At 37.1% G+C, this 20,317-nt stretch overlaps 3 protein-coding genes across 4 annotated transcripts in view; 2 read left to right on the top strand and 1 right to left on the bottom strand.

Moving 5' to 3' along the window:
- The window catches only part of PDLIM3 (PDZ and LIM domain 3), a 38,367-nt gene extending 33,979 nt beyond the window's left edge, over positions 1-4,388 (top strand). For both annotated transcript variants that reach the window (XM_070757525.1, XM_070757526.1), the window contains 2 exons: positions 1,271-1,382; positions 2,401-4,388. In XM_070757525.1, coding sequence (XP_070613626.1) covers positions 1,271-1,382; positions 2,401-2,590 — 302 coding nt within the window. In that variant the 3' untranslated portion in view covers positions 2,591-4,388. The remainder of the gene's footprint in view (positions 1-1,270; positions 1,383-2,400) is intronic.
- Positions 4,389-10,408: 6,020 nt separating this feature from the next.
- The window catches only part of CCDC110 (coiled-coil domain containing 110), a 14,875-nt gene continuing 4,966 nt past the window's right edge, over positions 10,409-20,317 (top strand). The window contains exons 1-2 of the mRNA XM_070757549.1: positions 10,409-10,612; positions 14,025-14,077. Of these exons, the coding sequence (XP_070613650.1) occupies positions 10,591-10,612; positions 14,025-14,077 (75 nt within the window). The 5' untranslated portion in view covers positions 10,409-10,590. The remainder of the gene's footprint in view (positions 10,613-14,024; positions 14,078-20,317) is intronic.
- The window catches only part of CFAP96 (cilia and flagella associated protein 96), a 20,447-nt gene continuing 19,743 nt past the window's right edge, over positions 19,614-20,317 (bottom strand). The window contains exon 9 of the transcript XR_011559621.1: positions 19,614-19,910. The gene's annotated coding sequence lies outside the window, so the exon portion shown is untranslated. The remainder of the gene's footprint in view (positions 19,911-20,317) is intronic.

Here is a 20,317-nt window from a genome sequence, read left to right as displayed (position 1 = left end):
CAAATTCCTCTTGACACTCACTTGAAGATGATCTTAATTGCAAATTTAATAGTGAATAGTGAATAGAAATAATATTAGAAAAAACTAACACTGAACAGGGGCATTCTTAGATAGAAGCAGAAAAAAAATCAATGTGCAACCGCGAAGCATGTGAAATAGGATAAAACATTGCTGCCATCTTGTTTTTCTTGATCTCCCCCACTGCATCCACCCCTGCAGAAATTACTTTGTCGGTGTATTGAGTAATTAAAAAAAGGACTAAGAATTATGTGATTAAGTTTTCCTGTTCTCTGTTATACAGATTAGTATTCCCTCTGATTATTTTAAGAATGGAAAGTGATAGTTAAAAGAAAACGTTTAAAATATTTTAGTCTTTTACTTTTCTAGAAAATCCCTGTTAGTTTGCAAGAGGCAAGAATATTTGGGAAAAGCTTCCCAGAAAAAAATCTCATACTTCAGAGACAGGCTTTTGGTAGATGCTATAAAAGGAAGTGAAGAAATACCGTTTCCACAGTTACTTCTTTCCTACCTTTAAGGGAGTTGTTTGAACCTGCTGATTGGTAATCCATTGATCTTCCCTCCAAAGCCCTAGGCAACTTTGTCTATCTGTATTTTTGTTTCTTTTGTTTCTATTTTTATATCTTCTCATCAATCTTGACTCCTGGTGGCTGCCTGGACAGGTCCCTGTAGTTCACTCGCCAAGATTTCAGAAGTGATTTGCCATTGCTTGCTTCTTGGGGCTGAGATAAAATTACTTGAACAGGGTCACCCCCATTTGTGTCTAAGGACCAAGAGATTTTCCTTCATGGTCTCCTAGTTTCTAGCCAGGTACCCTAATCACTATATATCTAGCTGCTACCTTATTTCACGTTATATTTATTGGATGAGATAGCCAGAATTCACAGCAATTGAGAGATTGTTCCAACATCATGGGACTCCAACACGAGATTGGAGAAAGGAAAGCTTCTTAAATCCTAGTAATTTCAATGAAGTTAGTGATAAAAGCACCTGCATTCCTATGAGAATAAGAAAAAGTTATTTGCCCCCTGCAAATCAAGATACATAAATAAACAGATAACTGAATAGTAAAAGAACTAAACAAAATTGTACATATGCATATTTCAGCTGTAAAATATTTGTTAAAAAAATGTCTGTTATAATGTGAAAATCCTAACATGGGCTGAAACAAATGTTTATACATTTTAAACTTCTAATGGTAGTCATTTAAAAGTCACCCAAGACTACTTATATTGCTTTGTTTTGTTTGCAGAAGGTCGTCCCAGTGGGACAAGGAGTGTAAAAGCACCTGTCTCAAAGATGGGTGGTGGTGCGGGAAGTGTACCAAAAGTGCCTTTGTGTGACAAATGTGGAAATGGCATTGTGTAAGTTATTTCATTTTCTTATCATAGATTTATAACATAGATTTTTTTCAAAAGAGCTTGTAACAATCTGTTACAAAAAGAGATATTTCTCATTTATAATCTTAAACAAGGTTATGTTTATTTGTTTACATTCATCATTTAAGAATACAGGTAGAATCCTCGACTTGCAACTACAATTGAGCCCAAACTTTCTGTTGCTAAGCAAGATAGTTGTTAAGTGGGTTTTGCTCCATTTTACAATCTTTCTTTCAACAATTGTTAATTAAATCACCTCATTTGTTAAGTTAATAACACGGTTGTTAAGTGCATCTGGCTTCTTCATTGACTTTGTTGGAACATTGGAAAAAATTATCACGTAACCCTGGGATGCTTCAAACCATCATAAATACATGCCAGTTGCCAAGCATCTGAATTTTGATAATGTGACCATGGGGACATGATCACAGTAACTTTGAACGGTTATTAAATGAATGGTTATAAGTCAAGGACTACCTGTTTTCTGTGGTTCAGCCAAACAACACTCCCAAAATAAACATTCAGTTTTCCCCACTAGATTAAAATGTAAAAAACAGAGCATAAAAGTGTGAAGCAGAACAAAATGGGAAGAGGACAAAACCACTGATTCCTGGAAACCTCACAAAAGAAATCAAAATGCCATTTTATTAATGCCACATTGTATATGTTTGTTCTAACATACTTGTAAAATGTTAAAAGAAGAAATCATGGGGCCTTGCTATAAATAAAGCCTACATGTCCCATGTGCACACACCTTTTTTAATCTTTTTTTTAAATGTTCCATTTAACTCCAGTTGGGAATCCAACCAAGCTATGCTTGTTAAAATGGCAATCATAGAGATTAGAACTATACCCGAGAATGTGGTAGAGCCAAAGAAGACTGAAGCTCACAATTTATTGACCCCAGGAACCTAAGCAGCAGACATGTCATTGATTTCTGTGTCCCAATTGCATTCGGCTGACTTTTTCTTTGTTTTTTCTTTTTAAATTATTCACTTAACAGTGGCACAGTAGTAAAAGCCCGTGACAAGTACAGACACCCAGAATGTTTCATCTGCTCCGACTGCAATCTCAACCTGAAGCAGAAAGGTTACTTCTTTGTGGAGGGGCAGTTATACTGTGAAACTCACGCCAGGGCTCGCACGAAGCCCCCGGAGGGTTACGAAGCTGTCACCGTTTACCCCAAGGCTTAACTGTTTGGAGAGACACATGCCTGCATGCACGCCCAGGGCATTCTCAGCTTACAGCAACTCTAGGGCTAATGGCCTAAATCCAGCAAACTGCTCTTTGCAAGGGGGAGGGGGAAGGAGGATAGGATGGAGGGCTTAGGGGAAAGGATTGGGGGGGTTTAATAGATCATTCTGAGTCTGGAATAGGGAATAAGCTTTTCCAAGACTTTAGCACAATGTCTGCCAGGGTAATCTGACAGAAGAAAACGTAAAAGATTGTACTACATCAAGCAAAGCTAAGTTCTTCCACATAGTTAATATTTTTGTTCAGATATTTGCACACATATTATTAAAAAGGATCCAATCCATTGATGTTCTCAGCCTCCAAGCCACAAACACGAATCATTTACATTAAGGACACCTACCTACTATAAAGACAGCCTACAGCCTTATGAGCATTGGTTAGTTTTTATATCAGCATCAGTCTCTATAATAAATCAAATGTGGTTGCCCACTCCTATCTACAGGCTTATAGGCTTTCATGACCCACAACACTACTACTGCCATCTTTTCCTCAACTTCAAGACTATACTGCTGCTAGGAAGAAGATGTACCTGAAAGAAGAGTATCTAAATGCATAGCCAATAAACTAGTAGTAGCAAATCAAATAGAGACAGAAATGAAGACGACTGAGAGCAATAGGAGAGGGCAACAGTTTCATATTGTCAGTGAATGGCTTGCTGCAATAGAAACTCAAGTTAGTATAAAATAAGCACAGCAAAAAAAGCAAGTTATTTTTTAATCAGCCATAAATCACAAGGCGTCTGATATTTTTTTAAAAACTATTATCACAGTTCCTATCAATTATATTTTTATTTGCTCTGCCAAATTTTCTCAGCGTGGTGCCTTACAACTCCCATTGTCCCAATCACAAGGGAAACTTCCCCATGTTTATTGCTCGGGAAGCAAAAGAGGAAAATAATTCTTAGACTGAAATAATGTCAGCTATTTGTTTTTATCCCTATTTCCCTTTGCTGCATAAGCAAATCAATTAGAGAAAGATCAACCAGGAAAGCAACAAGCCATTGACCTTATAGCAAAATGGAAATGGGATTACATTTCTGGCACAGTGGGTTTCTCTATCTCAGGACAAATGGTTCACATTGCTCTAGTGTTAGGGATCTATATATGTAGAAGGATATAGTTTTGAGTACACACTTTGCTCTTTCTTTGCAACACTGTCTACTCCTCACTGAGAATGAGCAAACACATGTCCATCCAGGATGCTAGCTGCAACTGAAGCTGGGTCAGGAGCTTTGCTTGTAATGTTCAATAGGAGTGTGCCATTCAAAATTAGGTTTCTAAGAATCTAATTGGCCACAAACAGACCCTAAGATATGTTGATGTAGATCTTACATACATTGAAATTATGATGGTTGTTGATTAAGAGCTGCAATTCTGTAGATTTGTTTGATTTCTCTGTATAAAGGCAATTAAAAAGCTTTTTTAAAAAACATTTGCAAGTGCTGTTTCTTCTTGCAACATTACCATTAACCATATATAGAATACTGTATAAGGTGTGTGAGAAATGGTGACATTTATCACGAACAGGTTTTTTTACAAAAGGGAACAAGGGAACACCACAAATTAATAACAGTTAGCTTCTCTATGGGGCAAAATGATTTCATGTTTTTAGAGGGAAGCTTTCTAAGGTCAAGTAGGTTTGGCCTATGTCTTAAGAAGCTAACAGCAGGACTGGTAACAAGAAATAGTAAGCATTCTTCAGTTAAGAATAGCCTACTTTATCTTAAAAAAAGAAAAAGGCATGACAACCCTCCAAGGGAAAACAATAAATATAGTAAAGAATGTTTTTATTAGGACCAACGTATAATTTTATTCTGATATGGTGCGGTGTGTTTATGATCAGTAATGAAGATATTCATTCTTTAGACATCAAAGCACCACCAAATCGTGCTAATATGTTGAGTGCTGGGAAGAAAAAAAACAGGTCAGGGACAAATCGAAGTCAAATTGAAGGCAGTGGCATCCATGGGGAGTGGATAGTCAAAATATGAGGAAGGCAGGAACGATACAGCAGCTGAAGCCCTATCTTTTTTATGGCTAATGAGATAAAACAGTAGGGTACCTCAGAATGGAAGTATAGTGGTACCTCTACTTACTAACTTAATTCATTCCATGACCAGGTTCTTAAGTAGAAAAGTTTGTAAGAAGAAGCAATTTTTCCTATAGGAATCAATGCAAAAGCAAATAATGTGTGCGATTGGGGAAACCACAGGGAGGGTGGAGGCCCTGTTTCTTCCCAGGAGATTCCTAGAGAGGCCCCATGGAGGCTCCTCCCTGCCTTTTCCGGTTACAGTTTCAGAGGCTCAGGTTTGTAAGTGGAAAATGGTTCTTGAGAAGAGGCAAAAAAATCTTGAACACCCAGTTCTTATCTAGAAAAGTTCATAAGTAGAGGCGTTCGTAGGTAGAGGTACCACTGTACATCTAACTTTCTAAAGGTTGTGTCTTGCTTGTATTTTATCCTGTTATGCAATTTTGCCTGATTTGGTTTGGCCAAGAAGAAGAAAAGGTCGAGAAAATTCTATTAACTCACAGCGCCTATAAGGTTTCAAATAGAGGCATGGGTAGCAAATGCTTGCTTCGTGAAACATGTTAGAGTTGTGCCAGACGTTTGAGCTAATGTACGGTGCTTGACAGAAAACTATTCAGCAAGTTAAGTGGAGCAAATTGGAGCTGTTGGATGAGAGATCTGCTCTGTGTTAGTTGCCTTACAAGGACAGGTATCAGTGTTGCTTAATAATTAAAATGCAACATTGTCAGCTTGGCAATTCTCCACAGAGAACCCACAGAGATGACTACACTCTTCTTTAATTATCTATTAGTCTGCCAACCAATAAGAGATTACAGTATGAAGATTAAAAAGCAAAGTGTTTATACCTGGATCACTTGTCACCTGGGAGGGGGGCAGCAGCAGCAATTTTCCCAGGGCTACCCAGTTATTTCAAAATATGACAGACTACTTAAAAAACCCACTTAATAATAGGGGGAAAAGCTTTGGTGTAGTGGTTATGTTTTTAACCACTTTTGAATGCCATCCAGATTTTCTGCCTTAGCCACCAGAAAATCTTGCATTGTCTCTGCCCTTTCCAACTTGCTACTTACATGTGCAGATAAGTATCCTAAGCCCAGTTCCACAAATTGAGCTGCAAATTCGGGGTTCCCATAAGTTGAAAAAAATATCAAAGAGGGGACAATATCTGTTTTTGTTAGGGCAAGGCAAATACTTTTAACTTCTCTCTGGCAAAAGTTGCACCTTACAAGAGACCCTTATCTATGACTCCTTTGAAATACACCAAACAGTTGGGAGATGTGCGGCATTTCTACATTGTTCACTGTATAATATAATCTCCATACATTCACCCATATCTATATCAAAAGCCTTCACAAAATACTCTCTTGGTCTCTTGCTAGTCCTCTGGCACAATTTAAGACCCATGGGTAGGTAAAAATATAATAATAATAATAATAATAATAATAATAATAATAATAATAATAATTTAAAAAAATAAAAAAATAAAAATAATTTATTAGATTTGTATGCCGCCCCTCTTCAAAGACTCGGGGCGGCTCACAACACAATAGCAATGCAATATAGATACAAATCTAATGCTAAAAAATTGAAAAGACTAATTTAAAAATACATTATAAAAACTTATCTACTACACAGTCATACACACAAAAGTGTAGCAGTGCAAAAGAAGGAAGCTTCACAAACTTCAAGGCATAATGCACATCTATCTTATTGCTCCTCTCACAACTCTTACTTTACTCTCTTCAGGTTTTAAAAATTGATACTGTACATAATTCCCAAGATACCATAGAATTCCTGCATTGATGAATTAATTATATGCCATTAGGATGATATTGACTTTTAGCAACCACGTTGAGCAGATAGATTTTCTCCAGGACAATCTGCCCCATTGCGGTCTTTAAGGACTTCCAACTGTGAACCCTTTGCCACTGTAATTGAGTCCTTCCCCCTTGCTGCTGATCCTTTTATTTTCTTCTACTTTTCTCAGCTTTCAAAACCTTTTTTAGACAACTAGATTTTCATATAATGTTTCCAAAGTAGGATAATTTCAGCATGGTCATTTATGCTTCAAGAGAAAATTTGGGGTTGATTTCTTTCTTTTCTGTGGTAGCTGTAGTATTCTCAAGGAATCTTCTCCAACATCCACGTTCGAAGCCATTAATACTCTTTCTTTACTGCTGCTCCAACTTTAACTTTTGCTTCCATAGAATGTTATAGAGAAAATCATGGTTTAAAGATGCTCTGTTTTAAGCCCCCAGCTGCAGGTAATTTTATCCATGCCTCTCAGATGAGGACTTTAGAAAGGGAAGTATAATAAGAACCATTATTTTATGGAAAGGTATTCTGTCAGTTATGTTACTAAGTTGTTTTCATAGTGATGTCAAGATTTGTAGATCTCTTCTGCATTTCCTTGCTGCCATTTAGTGAACATGTGGATATTTGCCTTTTGTATAGGTAGGTAGGTGAACACATGATGCCATGTTCAATACCATTCTTACTGAATCTTATATTACTCCAATAGCATAAAAGCTCTGCAGCTCTCCAAATCACCAATATGAAAGCAATGCTCAAGTGATTACGCTGACTCAGGCAAAAACTCTCAGTTGATTTAAGATGTTCTCATGTCACTGTAGTATTATTCCAGCATCTATATTTACCTGGGTAATATATCAAGTTTAATTATAGATGCTAGTCTCACAATCTAATTTTGGATTCAACAAAACAGAATTGAGCCAAAGTGCTTATGGACTCAAAAATTGGGAAAGAAGAAGTGGTAACAAGGTCAGAAAACAGAATTGTACCCAAGTACTAGGCGTTGCATTCCTTAAACTGATCTACCTGTGGAATTCTATAACCAATCAAAATAGGGTTCAATATCACCCTATTAAAATGCTTGAAATAAGGGAGTCAGAAATTAAATAGCACAGGCCATCCCTGGGAATAGGATATAGAACAAATAAAGCAAATCAAGACATTGGAAGAGCTACAGTGTAAAAGAGATGCCTAAATATAGCTTTGACATATTTGCTCTTGTGTAATAGTGCTGGATTAAGTCCAATAGTTGGCCTTCACAGCTGCTACTGAACAGGTGTAAAAAGGACTTTGTGAACATAGTTTATGCAAGTGCTATTTGGGAGCCTAGCAGAAATTCATTGAGTTGGCCTGAGATCATTTGTAGCCTGAATTGCCTGTTCCTAAAGGGGACTAGATTGTCCTTTGAACAGCAATAGCTTTTTCCACTTTGAACAATTACTTATATAAGCCTGAATATTTCTGCAAAAATTCTATTTTACTTTTTTTAATGGTATAAGCCCTATCCTTTATGAAAACAACAAAAGGTCATAAATTAAAAAGTTTACTTCTCTAATCCCAGAAATCATTATTAAAATCAATGCTTGCTTAGAAAATAAAACAATTCAGAGGTACTGAAGCAGAGCCTTTAAGGCTGTCTTCTTTCTTTACTATAGAGTAGGAGTGTCAAACATATCACCACATTGTCACATGACATAGCATGACTCCCCTTCACTAAAATGGGGAAGATACGTAAGGCCAATGCGTGACAAATCCGGGGCACAGGCCGTATGTTTGACACCCCACTATCATGTATATAGGTAGAAGTATTTAAGAAAAGAAAAGAAAATCTATCTCCAAATAGAGATCATGCCTTCCAAACAGATCTTAAGGAATCCGTGTCTGTACTTAACTATAATAATGATATATTACTAAATATGTATCATATCATTACATCACAAGCAAAAGTGGATGTGAATCTTCATTAGAATAGATTAGAATATAATTGTTTATTGGCTAAGTGTGATTGGACACACAAGGAATTTGTCTTTTGTGCAGATGCTCTCAGTGTACATAAAAGAAAAGATACATTTGTCAAGAATCATGAGGTACAACACTAAATGATTGTCAGAGGGGTCAAATAAGCAACCAGGAAACAATATTAATAAAAATCTTAAGGATACAAACAACAAGTTACAGTCATATAGTCATAAGTGGGAGGACATGGGTGATAGGAATGATGAGAAAAAACTAATAGTAATAGTAATACGGACTTAGTAAATAATTTGACAGTGTTGAGGGAATTATTTGTTTAGCAGAGCAATGGCATTTTGGGGGGAAAACTGTTCTTGTGTCTAGTTGTCTTGGTGTGCAGTGCTCTATAGCGACATTTTGAGGGTAGGAGTTGAAACAGGATGCAAGGGGTCAGTAAATATTTTCACAGCCCTCTTTTTGACTCGTGCAATATACAGGTCCTCAATTAGAAATCTCTGGTGGAGATTGTGAGAGAAAGAAAAGGAGTGAAGACATCAGAACGGAAGAAGCTTGTTGGATGGGAAGCAAAACAACTTTAAGGAAAAACCAAGTTCAGTTGCCTTTTAAGAAAATACCTTTGTGATTCTGGAAAGAAAGATCACTCTCAGATATATGGATTCCACCTCTGGAGTCTTCCTTTATACTGGGAGGATTGTTGCTCTTTGATGGTAATCTAAGTGATAGAATTTCATGTTAACTCTGAGGCTGATCAGCAGTTAAAGATTCAGAGGTCTGCTAAATGGGGTGGGGCAGATCAGAGGCCTTTTAACTACTAACCCTATTTATTAGCCATTTGAATTATGCAAATTTTAGACAATTAAAAAAGTTGCTTCCCAAAACCTGGAAGTGGGACTTTTTCTTACATTGTTACTTTTTAAGATAATAAATTATATTAAAGTTGCTTTTGGGTGTTTTGTTGGCAACAAAAGTGCAAGGCAGCATTGTCAAAAAATTCTTTTCTTGAGTCAAAAAGATTGGAACCCATTTTTGTATAAAATTGGGGGGAAGTGGGGCTACCTTCAAACTATATAAACCCTTGAATTAGTGTTATCCTTGAAGCGCATATTCATCTTACAGTTCTGCTTTTTAAAAAAGTTTTATACAGAAAAAGGACATTAGTTGTTTTCATTTTTCAATTCTCTTTATCTTTGGAACCAACTCTTTCCTGGGGATACTTCCTGCCACCAATTTTTTTTTCTCAAGCATGTAAACTGTTGTTAATTTCTGATTTGGTTTCTTTCATTTTTATTTGAACTATTTTGGGACTTTTTGGAGGAGTTTGTTTTATAATTTTGATTTCACTATTTTGTTTGGAATGAGCACAATTAAACCTCATAATATAAGAACTTACAAACTCTACCTACTTTTCCCTTTATTAAAAAAAATACATGATGGAACTAAACCTTTTATACCTACTTGCTCCACAGGAACCAATGAACTAATTTTGCCTTTGAATCAAGCTTGACTCTTGCTGACTTCAGAGGATACCCATATCATTTTCTTGGCGACAACAATGCCAGATTTTAATTGCAATGCTTAGGGGGGGCCATTTTCTTTTAAAATCCTTTTATTTATTTTAGCATTTCAGTATAAGCTTACTGTGAAATTGCCTGGTTGCCTCTTGTCTATGAAATGAGCAGCCCACCCCTGTTTGGAGTTTTTTTCTTTATTTTGCACACCCAGTATAGCTTCTAAGATGGTCAAGGATGCCTAGACATTACCATCTATGGTACAAACTGGAAAAATACTTTCACTGCCTTTTGATGTAGAAAAGTTCAAGGAAGAGAACAAAGAACCCACGCAAACGCTGCAGCTTCGGTCATTAATTTCTATTAAAGCCTGTTAAAGCTAATCGGAGACAACCAGGCCCCTCATTCAAAATGCGTTTGCGTCCTTCTCGAGGCGACGAAAGACAAGGGACATTTCGAAGGACAACCGACCGCGCCCTCCCGACCGCTTTATCCCTTCCCTGCGTTTCCAGGGAAACTCGTTGCCAGGCAACGGCAGGCAGCTTTGGGCCCAGTGACGGTTTGCGCATCAGCGTTTGGACTGTGAGGAGCTACGCGTGGGCGGAGGCGAGACAAAAATGAGAGCCGGATTTCACTCTCGTGAGTTAGACGCGGCGCCGCCTGGTGGGTGAGAAAGCGGGCGAGCGGGAGAGGGATTCCTTTCGCTCCAAAAGCCGGGCGTCGTTTCATAGGCCGGAGGCTGTTGCAGAGACTCGGGGTGGCGGGTGCGGAGTGGGGTGCTGGCCCGCCCATTCTGCGGGAAAGAGAGGAGCTCGTCCTGTCCAGAAAGACAAATCCAGGGGCTTCAAGTGAGAACGCTCCTACAGTTGCTACAGATGTGCTTCAGAGGTGACGGGCAAGGCAAGTTTGTTTCTGTCATGGGAGACAGGGTCATGCTTGCCCTCTGTGGGATGATAAATGAATATCTCCCGTTTTATGTCATCATACTGCTTGTGTGTGGACCATTTACAATTAGATACAGAATCTAAAATTGGTGGAAACTTAAACATTCAAGTCATAAAGAAGAATAGAATAGAATAGAATTATTTATTGGCTGTACTTAACTACAATAATGATGTAATATTGCTAAATATGTATCATGATATCATTACATCACAAGCAAAAGTGGATGTGAATCTTCATTAGAATAGAATAGAATTGTTTATTAGCCAAGTGTGATTGGACACACAAGGAATTTGTCTTTGGTGCTTATCCTCTCAGTACGTAAAATAAAATATACATTTGTCAAGAATCATGGGGTACAACACTTAATGATTGTCATAGGGGTTAAATAAGCAATCAGGAAACAATATTAATAAAAATCTTAAGGATACAAACAACAAGTTACAGTCATAGAGTCATAAGAGGGAGGAGATGGGTGATAGGAATGATGAGAAAAAATCATTAAGGTAGTATATATTATTTGTGGCTAGTTTTATTTAATATTCCTATATATTTGTGCAAAGGCATCCCAATACAGCTAACTTTTGCAATAATGTCTGCTTTTGAATATTCAGAGATACGGTGCACTGGAGAAATCTCTATGTTAACTCTAAAGTCAGTTTTATTTATTATATGAACTGATGAGCCTCTTTCAAGCCAAGCAAGATGTGAAAGCAACACTTACAGCAACTGATACAATAACAGCAACACTTAATAGCAGAAATATGTTACAAAACAGTATTTGATAAAATTATAATGAATATAGCATTCCTGGCCTTGATATTTTTACCAGTGTATCTGGAGCCTGGAAATTGCACTGGTCTTGGAATTGTTCCAGAAAAGGAGATTCCCCATTGAGAATGCCAAACTTTCATAATTTAATGAACACTGACATTATTGATGTATTTTTTTAATGTTAACACTAGCCTGTCATTATTGAAACACATTTTTATACTCCACTTTAGGTTTCAGAAAAGGAGACAAAACATTTGATTTTAGTTTATAAAATCATTTGGGCAGTATGAGTGTCTCATGCTCCCCTCAGCAGCATGATGGCCTAGTGGTGAAGAGGTTTGCCTCCCCCTTGAAAGGTTGAGAGCTAAGGCAGATGTTTCTCTCATGACACAAAAGAGAAAATATCTAGTGCAAACTCCACATTGGCATCTGGCCAATAAATGAAGCTCAGTCATCCCAACTCTAGCCCAAATTACAGGGTCAGAAAAAGAAAACATGATATATGCTCCCTGCAACTGCTTTTCTTTGGCTGTTGAATGATGTCATGTCCTACTGTTGCTCTACTGGTATTTGGGAGGCCAAGCTAGCAGCTTTTCAGGAACCCTGCATCCATTATCTAGGATTGTGTGGTTTTCAAACTTGGCTACTTTAGGATTTGTGGACTTCAAGAATTGTCCAGGCAGCTAGAAAATTCTGGGAGTGGAAGTTCACACTTTTAAAAATTGCCAAATTTGAAAAAACTGATCTAGTACATGCTGCATTCAGATATGAGGGCCCAGCCTTGTTTGGCCTTCTGCATCACACATTGGCGTGTCTACCATTGGTTAACTTAAGCTTGATTAATGAAGTTATTTGTGTTCATGCCACAATAAGGTTCACCCTTGCACATACGTACTAGTCGTTCCCTATTTTAGGGGACGGTGCTCATCTCTGCTTCAAAGCTAAAGTGCCAGCGCTGTCTGATGATAATTCCGTGGTCATGTAGCCAGCATGACTATATGCCAAAGGCACATGGAATGCTGTTACCTTCCCACCAAGATGGTCCCTATTTTTCTACTTGCATTTTTACATGCTTTTGGACAAGTAACAGGAACTCACTCTGTTATGTGATGCTAGGGATTCGAACCGCTGAACTACCAACCTTTCGGATCATCAAGCTCAGCACAGCCACTGAGTCACTATGTCCACTGCAACAATAAACTATATTGTTATTGATAGCCACTCCGAGTCTATGGAGAGGGGTGGCATACAAATCTAATAAATAAAATAAATAAATAAATACATGTCATTTGGGTATTATGCAAAAAACAGCAGTCAGGATATAGGCTGCAAGGAAAGACTACAATCAAAGGAACTGTCAATTCCTTTGACTACACTGGTTATGTGTAAAAATAATAATAATAAATTAATTTAATTACTATTATTATTATTATTATTATTATTATTATTTTATTATTATTATTTATTAGATTTATATGCCGCCCCTCTCCATAGACACGGAGCTAGAGTCTAAATCTAAAGCTAGATTTAGATTGGGTAGCATAAAAGGTTGTTCTACCTGTGAACTGTATCTGTTATTGAAATTCTTACAGAAAGTGTGTGATTTTTGATGCCTCTACCTAATAGCTATTTCAAGAAACAATCTAAAAACATGAGAATAAAGACTTAACTTTGTAGGACTTTCTTTGATATACACTGCTTAAAAAAATAAAGGGAACACTTAAAGAACACAATATAACTCTAAGTAAACTCCAAGTAAATCAAACATTTGTGAAGTCAAACTGTCCACTTAGGAAGCAACACTGATTGACAATCAATTTCACACGCTGTTGTGCACATTCAGCTTTGTACAGAACAAAGTATTCAATGACAGTATTTCATTCATTCAGAACTAGGATGTGTTATTTGAGTGTTCCCTTTATTTTTTTGAGCAGTATATTTTAACCTTATTATCCCTCAAAGCAGGAAGTTGCCAAACTCTAGCCAAAGTGCTATTATAGTTTGTAATTATGGAACATCCAATACATAGATGACATATAATATCAATGAAGAGATGGCAGGTTTAAGCCACATGCTTCTGCCTGACATTTATACCTCCAAATATTAGCCTGATATAGAGTACTAGTGTTAGTTCAAAGATATTTCATTCAAATGAACTGGATCTATATAGAAGTAGATCTCAGATCTTGAGAACTAATTTTTAATATGCATTTAGCGAACAAAAATTTCTGCCCTGAACTGAGCTCCTCTGTTTAATGTTCCTTTCAGGCTTCTTGCCTAATATCTAAATTATCTAAACATTACATATGCAGGATTTGTTGTTTTGATTTTTCAGAAATATTAACTTCAGGAAGAGATGGTCAGCTCCAATCACAGTCAGCAGTGGAAGTAAGCTTACCTCTTTGGAATAGTAAGGACAAAGACTATGTTTTTTCTGAACTTCCCATATCTTGTAGCTACCAAATATGCTGAATTACAATTCATATATGTTATTGGTTTGTTTTATATAATTTGGCCATGTTCTCTGGGAATTATGGGGCATGAAACCAATATAACTAGACCCCAAAATAGGAAATAACAAAAAAATGACTAAGATAGCAAGACATTCTATTTTATCTCTATTTCTTCCTGGTGTTTGTGGTGGTAGTGGTCGGTGGTTTTCATTCTTATTACAGTGGAACCTCGGTTAGTGAACACAATCCATTCTGGAAAGCTGGTTGCAATCCATAATGTTCACTATCCGAAATAATTTTCCCCATAAGAAATAAAGGAAATAGAAATAGTTGGTTCCTAGCCCGTTGACTCACTAATATATGTGTTCCAGGTTATATAGGTATGTTTTTCTTAATGAGAACAGTTATAATACGGTACATAAAGAGTTAAATAAACATAAAAACATTAAAGAAAGCATTTAAACATAAGAAAACGTTTAATTAAACATAAGAAAACTTACCTTTTTGACTGCAATGTGATGGTGTGAGTGGATGGAGGTGTGGGGTAGAAGGGGTAGAATTAGTGCTTGGAGGGGGAATTCCCCTCCATGAAAACAACTAGCATTGTGAATTCAGGGTTGACATCCCTTCTCTGTCGCTTTGAGATTGAAGGAAAAAACTTGTCCAGTGTCTGCTGCTTCTGCCTTTTTTGTAACACTTTATGGTAATACAACATCACATTATCATTGAACATGTTTAGGCTCCTGTTGCTTACCACACTGTTAGGGAAAGATTTTTCTATAAACAATTGCAATTCCCCCCACTTTGCACACATTTCTTTAATCACTGAACTTGGGAATTCTTCCTTCCCTTCCTCCTCCCCCTCCGAAGACATTTCCTCAGCCAAATTCTGATTGACGGCTGTATTATTAAAATAAAGCCCTAAAATCACTAAAAAGGAAGCAGCACGATAAAGATAACGACCAACCGAATGTAACTGTGTCTCGAGCGTGAATGATGCTTGGTTTGAGATGCAGGGACACGTGGGGGTGATGTCAACTGTTCACAATCCGAAATTTTGTTCATTAACCGGTGCAAATTTTTAGCCAAATTTTTGGTCACTAATTGACTTGTTCACTAACCCAGGCATTCACTAACCAAGGTTCTACTATATTTTGTTTGGTATGTTCTGCTCCTCTTTTTTAAATAACTTTTTAGAAGAAAGGCAACTCATATGCTGCAAAAATAAATAAAAAATAGCATGATTTGAATATGCTAGTTATAAAATAATTCACAAATTAGAATTTAATAAATTGGCAACTCTTATGCATGTCTATATTCTGATTGTTATTAATTAAAAATGTATAATTCCCTTCCTTTCAAAAAAACAACAACAGTTGCAGAACCTTGCCAAACATAATTTAAATCTACAACAGATACCAATGGCAAACATTTGAAACACAAGATCCAGCAGCAAAAAGAAGTAATTAAGCAGTAAAAAGCAAAGCTGGCAGAACATGGATCCAGAAAAGATTAATCTGATTAGCACTTTGGGGCAGATAGTTCAAAATAGGGAGTATGTTATCACCAACAAAGGCAATAAGGGCAGAGCAGTCAAAAGATAAGGCTGATTCATACAGGAATGCTTAAATATTTCAAAGTTGACAAATAACACTTTCAATTACCCCTTGTACTGACAGCCATTTCAGCTGACTCAGTATACTGTAGGATTTTTCTTCAGCACTTTGCCCAAAGCAAAATTCTAAGAAATGAACTGAAATAAAATGAAAAAGTACTATTGATAAATGTAATTATTAAAACATATGATTTCCAGTTAGCAATTCCACGTAAAGGCAAGCCATGTTATTTGCAGCACAGATCACACTTTTAAAAACAAGATGTTTTAGCCCTGAGAGAAGCATTAGGGACAAACTGCCATACTGTATTTTGAGAGATTTGGGAAGTTCAAGGCAGAATAGGGGAAATAATTCTAGAAGGAATTTTATTTTAAATTTCATATCATAGCATTCAATATGCATGATTTCCGCATCTGGAGTTGAATGTGTGCAATCACACATTCACAGAGTTAGTGGGATTTGTAGTAGTACAGCTACTTTGCTTAGATATAATTTTATGTTACTTATTCTCTTTTTAATAATAATTTTATTAAAGATTGCAATTACAATAGAAACCAATTCAAACAAACAAGGGGGAAAGGAAAAAGAATCTAAAAGCTTGCTATATGAATGATCTACTAGAATGCTTTATTTGCCATCATTTATTTATTTATTTATTTATTTATTTATTTATTTATTTATTTATTTATTTATTTATTTATCTATTTATTTATTTATTTATTTATTTATTTATTTATTAGTTCTATTTCTAGGCCGCCCTTCTCCTGAGACTCATTACATTACATTACATCATAGTGGTATCTCCAAAATATAGTCCAACTTGTGTTTTGTTTAATTAATAATGAGCTTTTATTTGTTGTCATTTCATATATCCCTCCTGTTATATATATGGTCAAGAAGTTCCCTGAGAACTATTTAAATATACCATAGTCCTTTAATACTGAGTACAGGTAAAACTCAAAAAATTAGATAATTGTGCAAAAGTTCATTTATTTCAGTAATGCAACTTAAAAGATTAAATTTGATATATGAGAGAGACTCATTACATTCAAGACAAGATAGTTCTAGCTGTGATTTATCATAATTGTGATGAGTATGGCATGTAGCTTATGAAAACCCCAAATCCACACTCAGAAAATTAGAATATTACATGCAATCAATAAAACAAAGATTGTACATAGGACAGTATCGGACCTCTGAACAGTATAAGCATGCATATGTACTCAGTACCTGGTTTGGGCCCCTTTTGCAGCGATTACTACCTCAACGTGGTGTGGCATGGAAGCTATCAGCCTGTGGTACTGCTGAGGTGTTATGGAAGACCAGGATGCTTAAATAATGGCCTTCAGCTCTTCTGCATTGTTTGGTCTCATGTCTCTCATCTTTCTCTTAGCAGTGCCCCTTAGATTCTCCATGTGGTTCAGGTCAGGCGAGTTTGTTGGCCAATCAAACACAGTAATCCCACGGGCACTGAACCAGGTTTTGGTGCTTTTGGCAGTGTGGGCAGGTGCCAAGTTCTGCTGGAAAATAAAGTCAGCATCTCCATAAAGCTCATCTGTGGAAGGAAGCATGAAATGCTCCAAAATTTCCTGGTAGACGGCTGCGTTGACCCTGGACTTAATGAAGCATAGTGGACCAACACCAGCAGATTGCATGGCTCCCCAGATCAACAGACTGAGGAAACATTTGCATCTCATTTGGAAACCAAAGCGCCAGAGAATGGGGGAAGAATGGACAGGCACACACTGCAAGATGTTTGAAGTCCAGTTGAAGTTTCCACAGTCTGAGTTGATTTGGGGAGCCATGTCATCTGCTGGTGTTAATTCAATGACCAAAGCATCCTGATCTTCCATAACACCTCAGCAGTGCCACAGGCTGATAGCTTCCATGCCATGCCAAATTGAGGCAGTAATTGCTGCAAAAGGGCCCCAAACAAAGTTCTGAGTACATATGCATGTTTATAATTTTCAGAGATCCGATATTGATATAGGTACAATCCTTCTTTTATTGATTGCATGTAATACTCTAATTTTCTGAGATTGTGGGTTTGGGGTTTTCATGAGTTATACACCATAATCACAATTATGACAAATCACATCTTGAACTATCTTGCCTTGCATGTTATGAGTCTGTCACATATATTAAGTTTTACCTTTTAAGTTGCATTACTGAAATAAATGTTTTCACGATATTCTGATTTTTTGAGTTTCATCTGTATATGTTAAGACATAAGTTAATTCATCCTGTAAATATGTCTCAACCGGGTAATTAACTACAAAGCAGAATAACTTAATTTACTGTGTGTGTCTAGATAAATTATTTGAATAACTATAGACTGGAAAAGTTTGAGGAAGTTGGTTTGATATTGTTAAATGGCAATGTAATTTATAACGCACACACACACACACACACACACACACACACACACACACACACACACATGTTTTCCCCAAAATAAAATCAGGTCTTATTTTCTTTTAGGCTTGAAAATAAGCACTCAGGCTTCTCTTCAGGGAGGACTTTTTTTTTTTTTTAGGTGCAGGAGGTGGGGAGCGTGATCACCTCATGGCACAGTCTCTTGGAGCAGGACCCTGCAAGGCTTGTTTTGGCATTACACTCATAAACAGCAGCACCACCGTGAGCTTCATCACATTGGTGCACCTGGCATCCTGCGATGAGCGGCCGCACCAGTACATCAAACCTCAGGGCTGCTACCACTCATGTATGCAATGCCACAACAATCCTTGCAGGGTCCTGCTCCAAGAGGCTGCGCTGATGTAACAAACCTCTGTGATGCCACTGCTCGCATGTGCAGTATTACAAGTCTTGCAGGATTCTGGGATTCACTGAAGGCTTGGAATGGATATTTTTGACAAACAGCAGGAAAATGGGGGATTGTCCTGCCTGCCACCCTTTTCTCAAGCTCAGCACAGACTGAGGAAAGGATGACTGGCAGGAAAACCCTTCTCCATTTTCCTGCCATTTGCCAAAAATACTCTATTCCATGCCTTCAGTGTTGCCATCTTGAGATACGCTGAAGACTTGGGGTGGAGACTTTTTGTCGAACAGCAGGAAAATGGGGAGGGGGGGGGTCCTGCCTGTTGTCCTTTTCTCAAGCTCAGCACACACAGACATCCCAAAAAGGCTCCATCCTGTGTCTTCAGCATTGAAATCCTTTTCAAGCAATCAAATGTGCCTCCTTTTCTTAAGCAACATTTGATTGCTTGAAAGGGAGAGGCTGCGCCCAGAGAGAAGGAACAAGAGGCAGCTCCTGGGCCTCACTGGCTCAGCTGACCTGCAGGCCCCAATGAAGAGGCTGAGCAGCCATGAGGTGACCCAGGAAGGGATGCCTCCTGTGCTGATCACGCCCACCCCCTTCACTACTGCTTATTATTTTTTGAGTAGGGTGTATACTTTGGAGTAGGGCTAGGGCTTATTTTGAGGATAGGTTGTATTTTCGGGAAAACATGGTGTGTGTACACACACACACACACACTCAGATACCTCCTCCCCACTACACACGAGTTATTCTTTTTAGTGTTTTACTTTTGTCTATTTGCAGCCTTCATCTTTCTAGAGGTAAATGTCATTGAGCTCAATACAAGGCTTTAGAACAAAAATGAAATATGCTGTGTCAATTCACTTAGCCTTCTTGAGAACTAGAACAAAAGAAGATTAAAGGGTTTCTGTAAGGAAAGAGGATAGACACTTCCAGCTGAATATTACCTATTTTTACAACTTGTAGATCTTACAACAGCAACTGGAATCATTTCAAACTCTTCAACAGCAAACTTTAGCGAATGTAAGCATGGTAAGAGTGCTTCATAAATACTCATGAAATAAAGAAACAGTATGTGATAATTTATTTTTAATAAGTGAATAAAAAAATAAACACATGTAATCAATTTCTTATATACACTTCAATACAGAATGAGAAATCCCAAGAATTCTTCTAAATTATTATGTTCTTGAACTTATTGTACTCTACTTGGAGTCCCCTTCCCCCTGCTTTCTTCCATTGCAAATTCAATCTTTTTTTCTTAAGTTAATTACTCAGGAGGGAGATGAATCACAGGCTTCCTCATTTTGTGATAAATGTCTCCAAAATGGATTGCCATACCAGGTTATACTGAGAGGAAGTCAAATATGTGCCTAAAACAATGATATCAATAAAAGGTGACACTGAAAAGATATGGAACAAAGTTCAGTTTCTTTTTTCCCTAATACAGTACCCTGATTTTTATTTTCTTAGATCAAATACATATTAATATTGCTTCTTCATTGCTTATTTGACCCCTATGACAATCATTAAGTGTTGTACCACATGATTCTTGACAAATGTATATTTTATTTTATGTACGCTGAGAGCATATGCACCAAGACAAATTCCTTGTGTGTCCAATCACACTTGGCCAATAAAAATTCTATTGGTGAATCAAGACTAATTTCTACCTATTCCTGTTTTACTTCATCATATCAGTCAATCAGATTCCTATATATAAAACCCACAAGCAGATCATGAGCACAATTGATCACACCTTTCTCTAAATTATTTTGTT

This window comes from Erythrolamprus reginae, chromosome 7, assembly GCF_031021105.1.
Source record: "Erythrolamprus reginae isolate rEryReg1 chromosome 7, rEryReg1.hap1, whole genome shotgun sequence".
NCBI lineage: Eukaryota > Metazoa > Chordata > Lepidosauria > Squamata > Dipsadidae > Erythrolamprus > Erythrolamprus reginae.
Note: the sequence above shows the minus strand (reverse complement) of the source record. Positions and strands in the feature narration are given on the sequence as shown.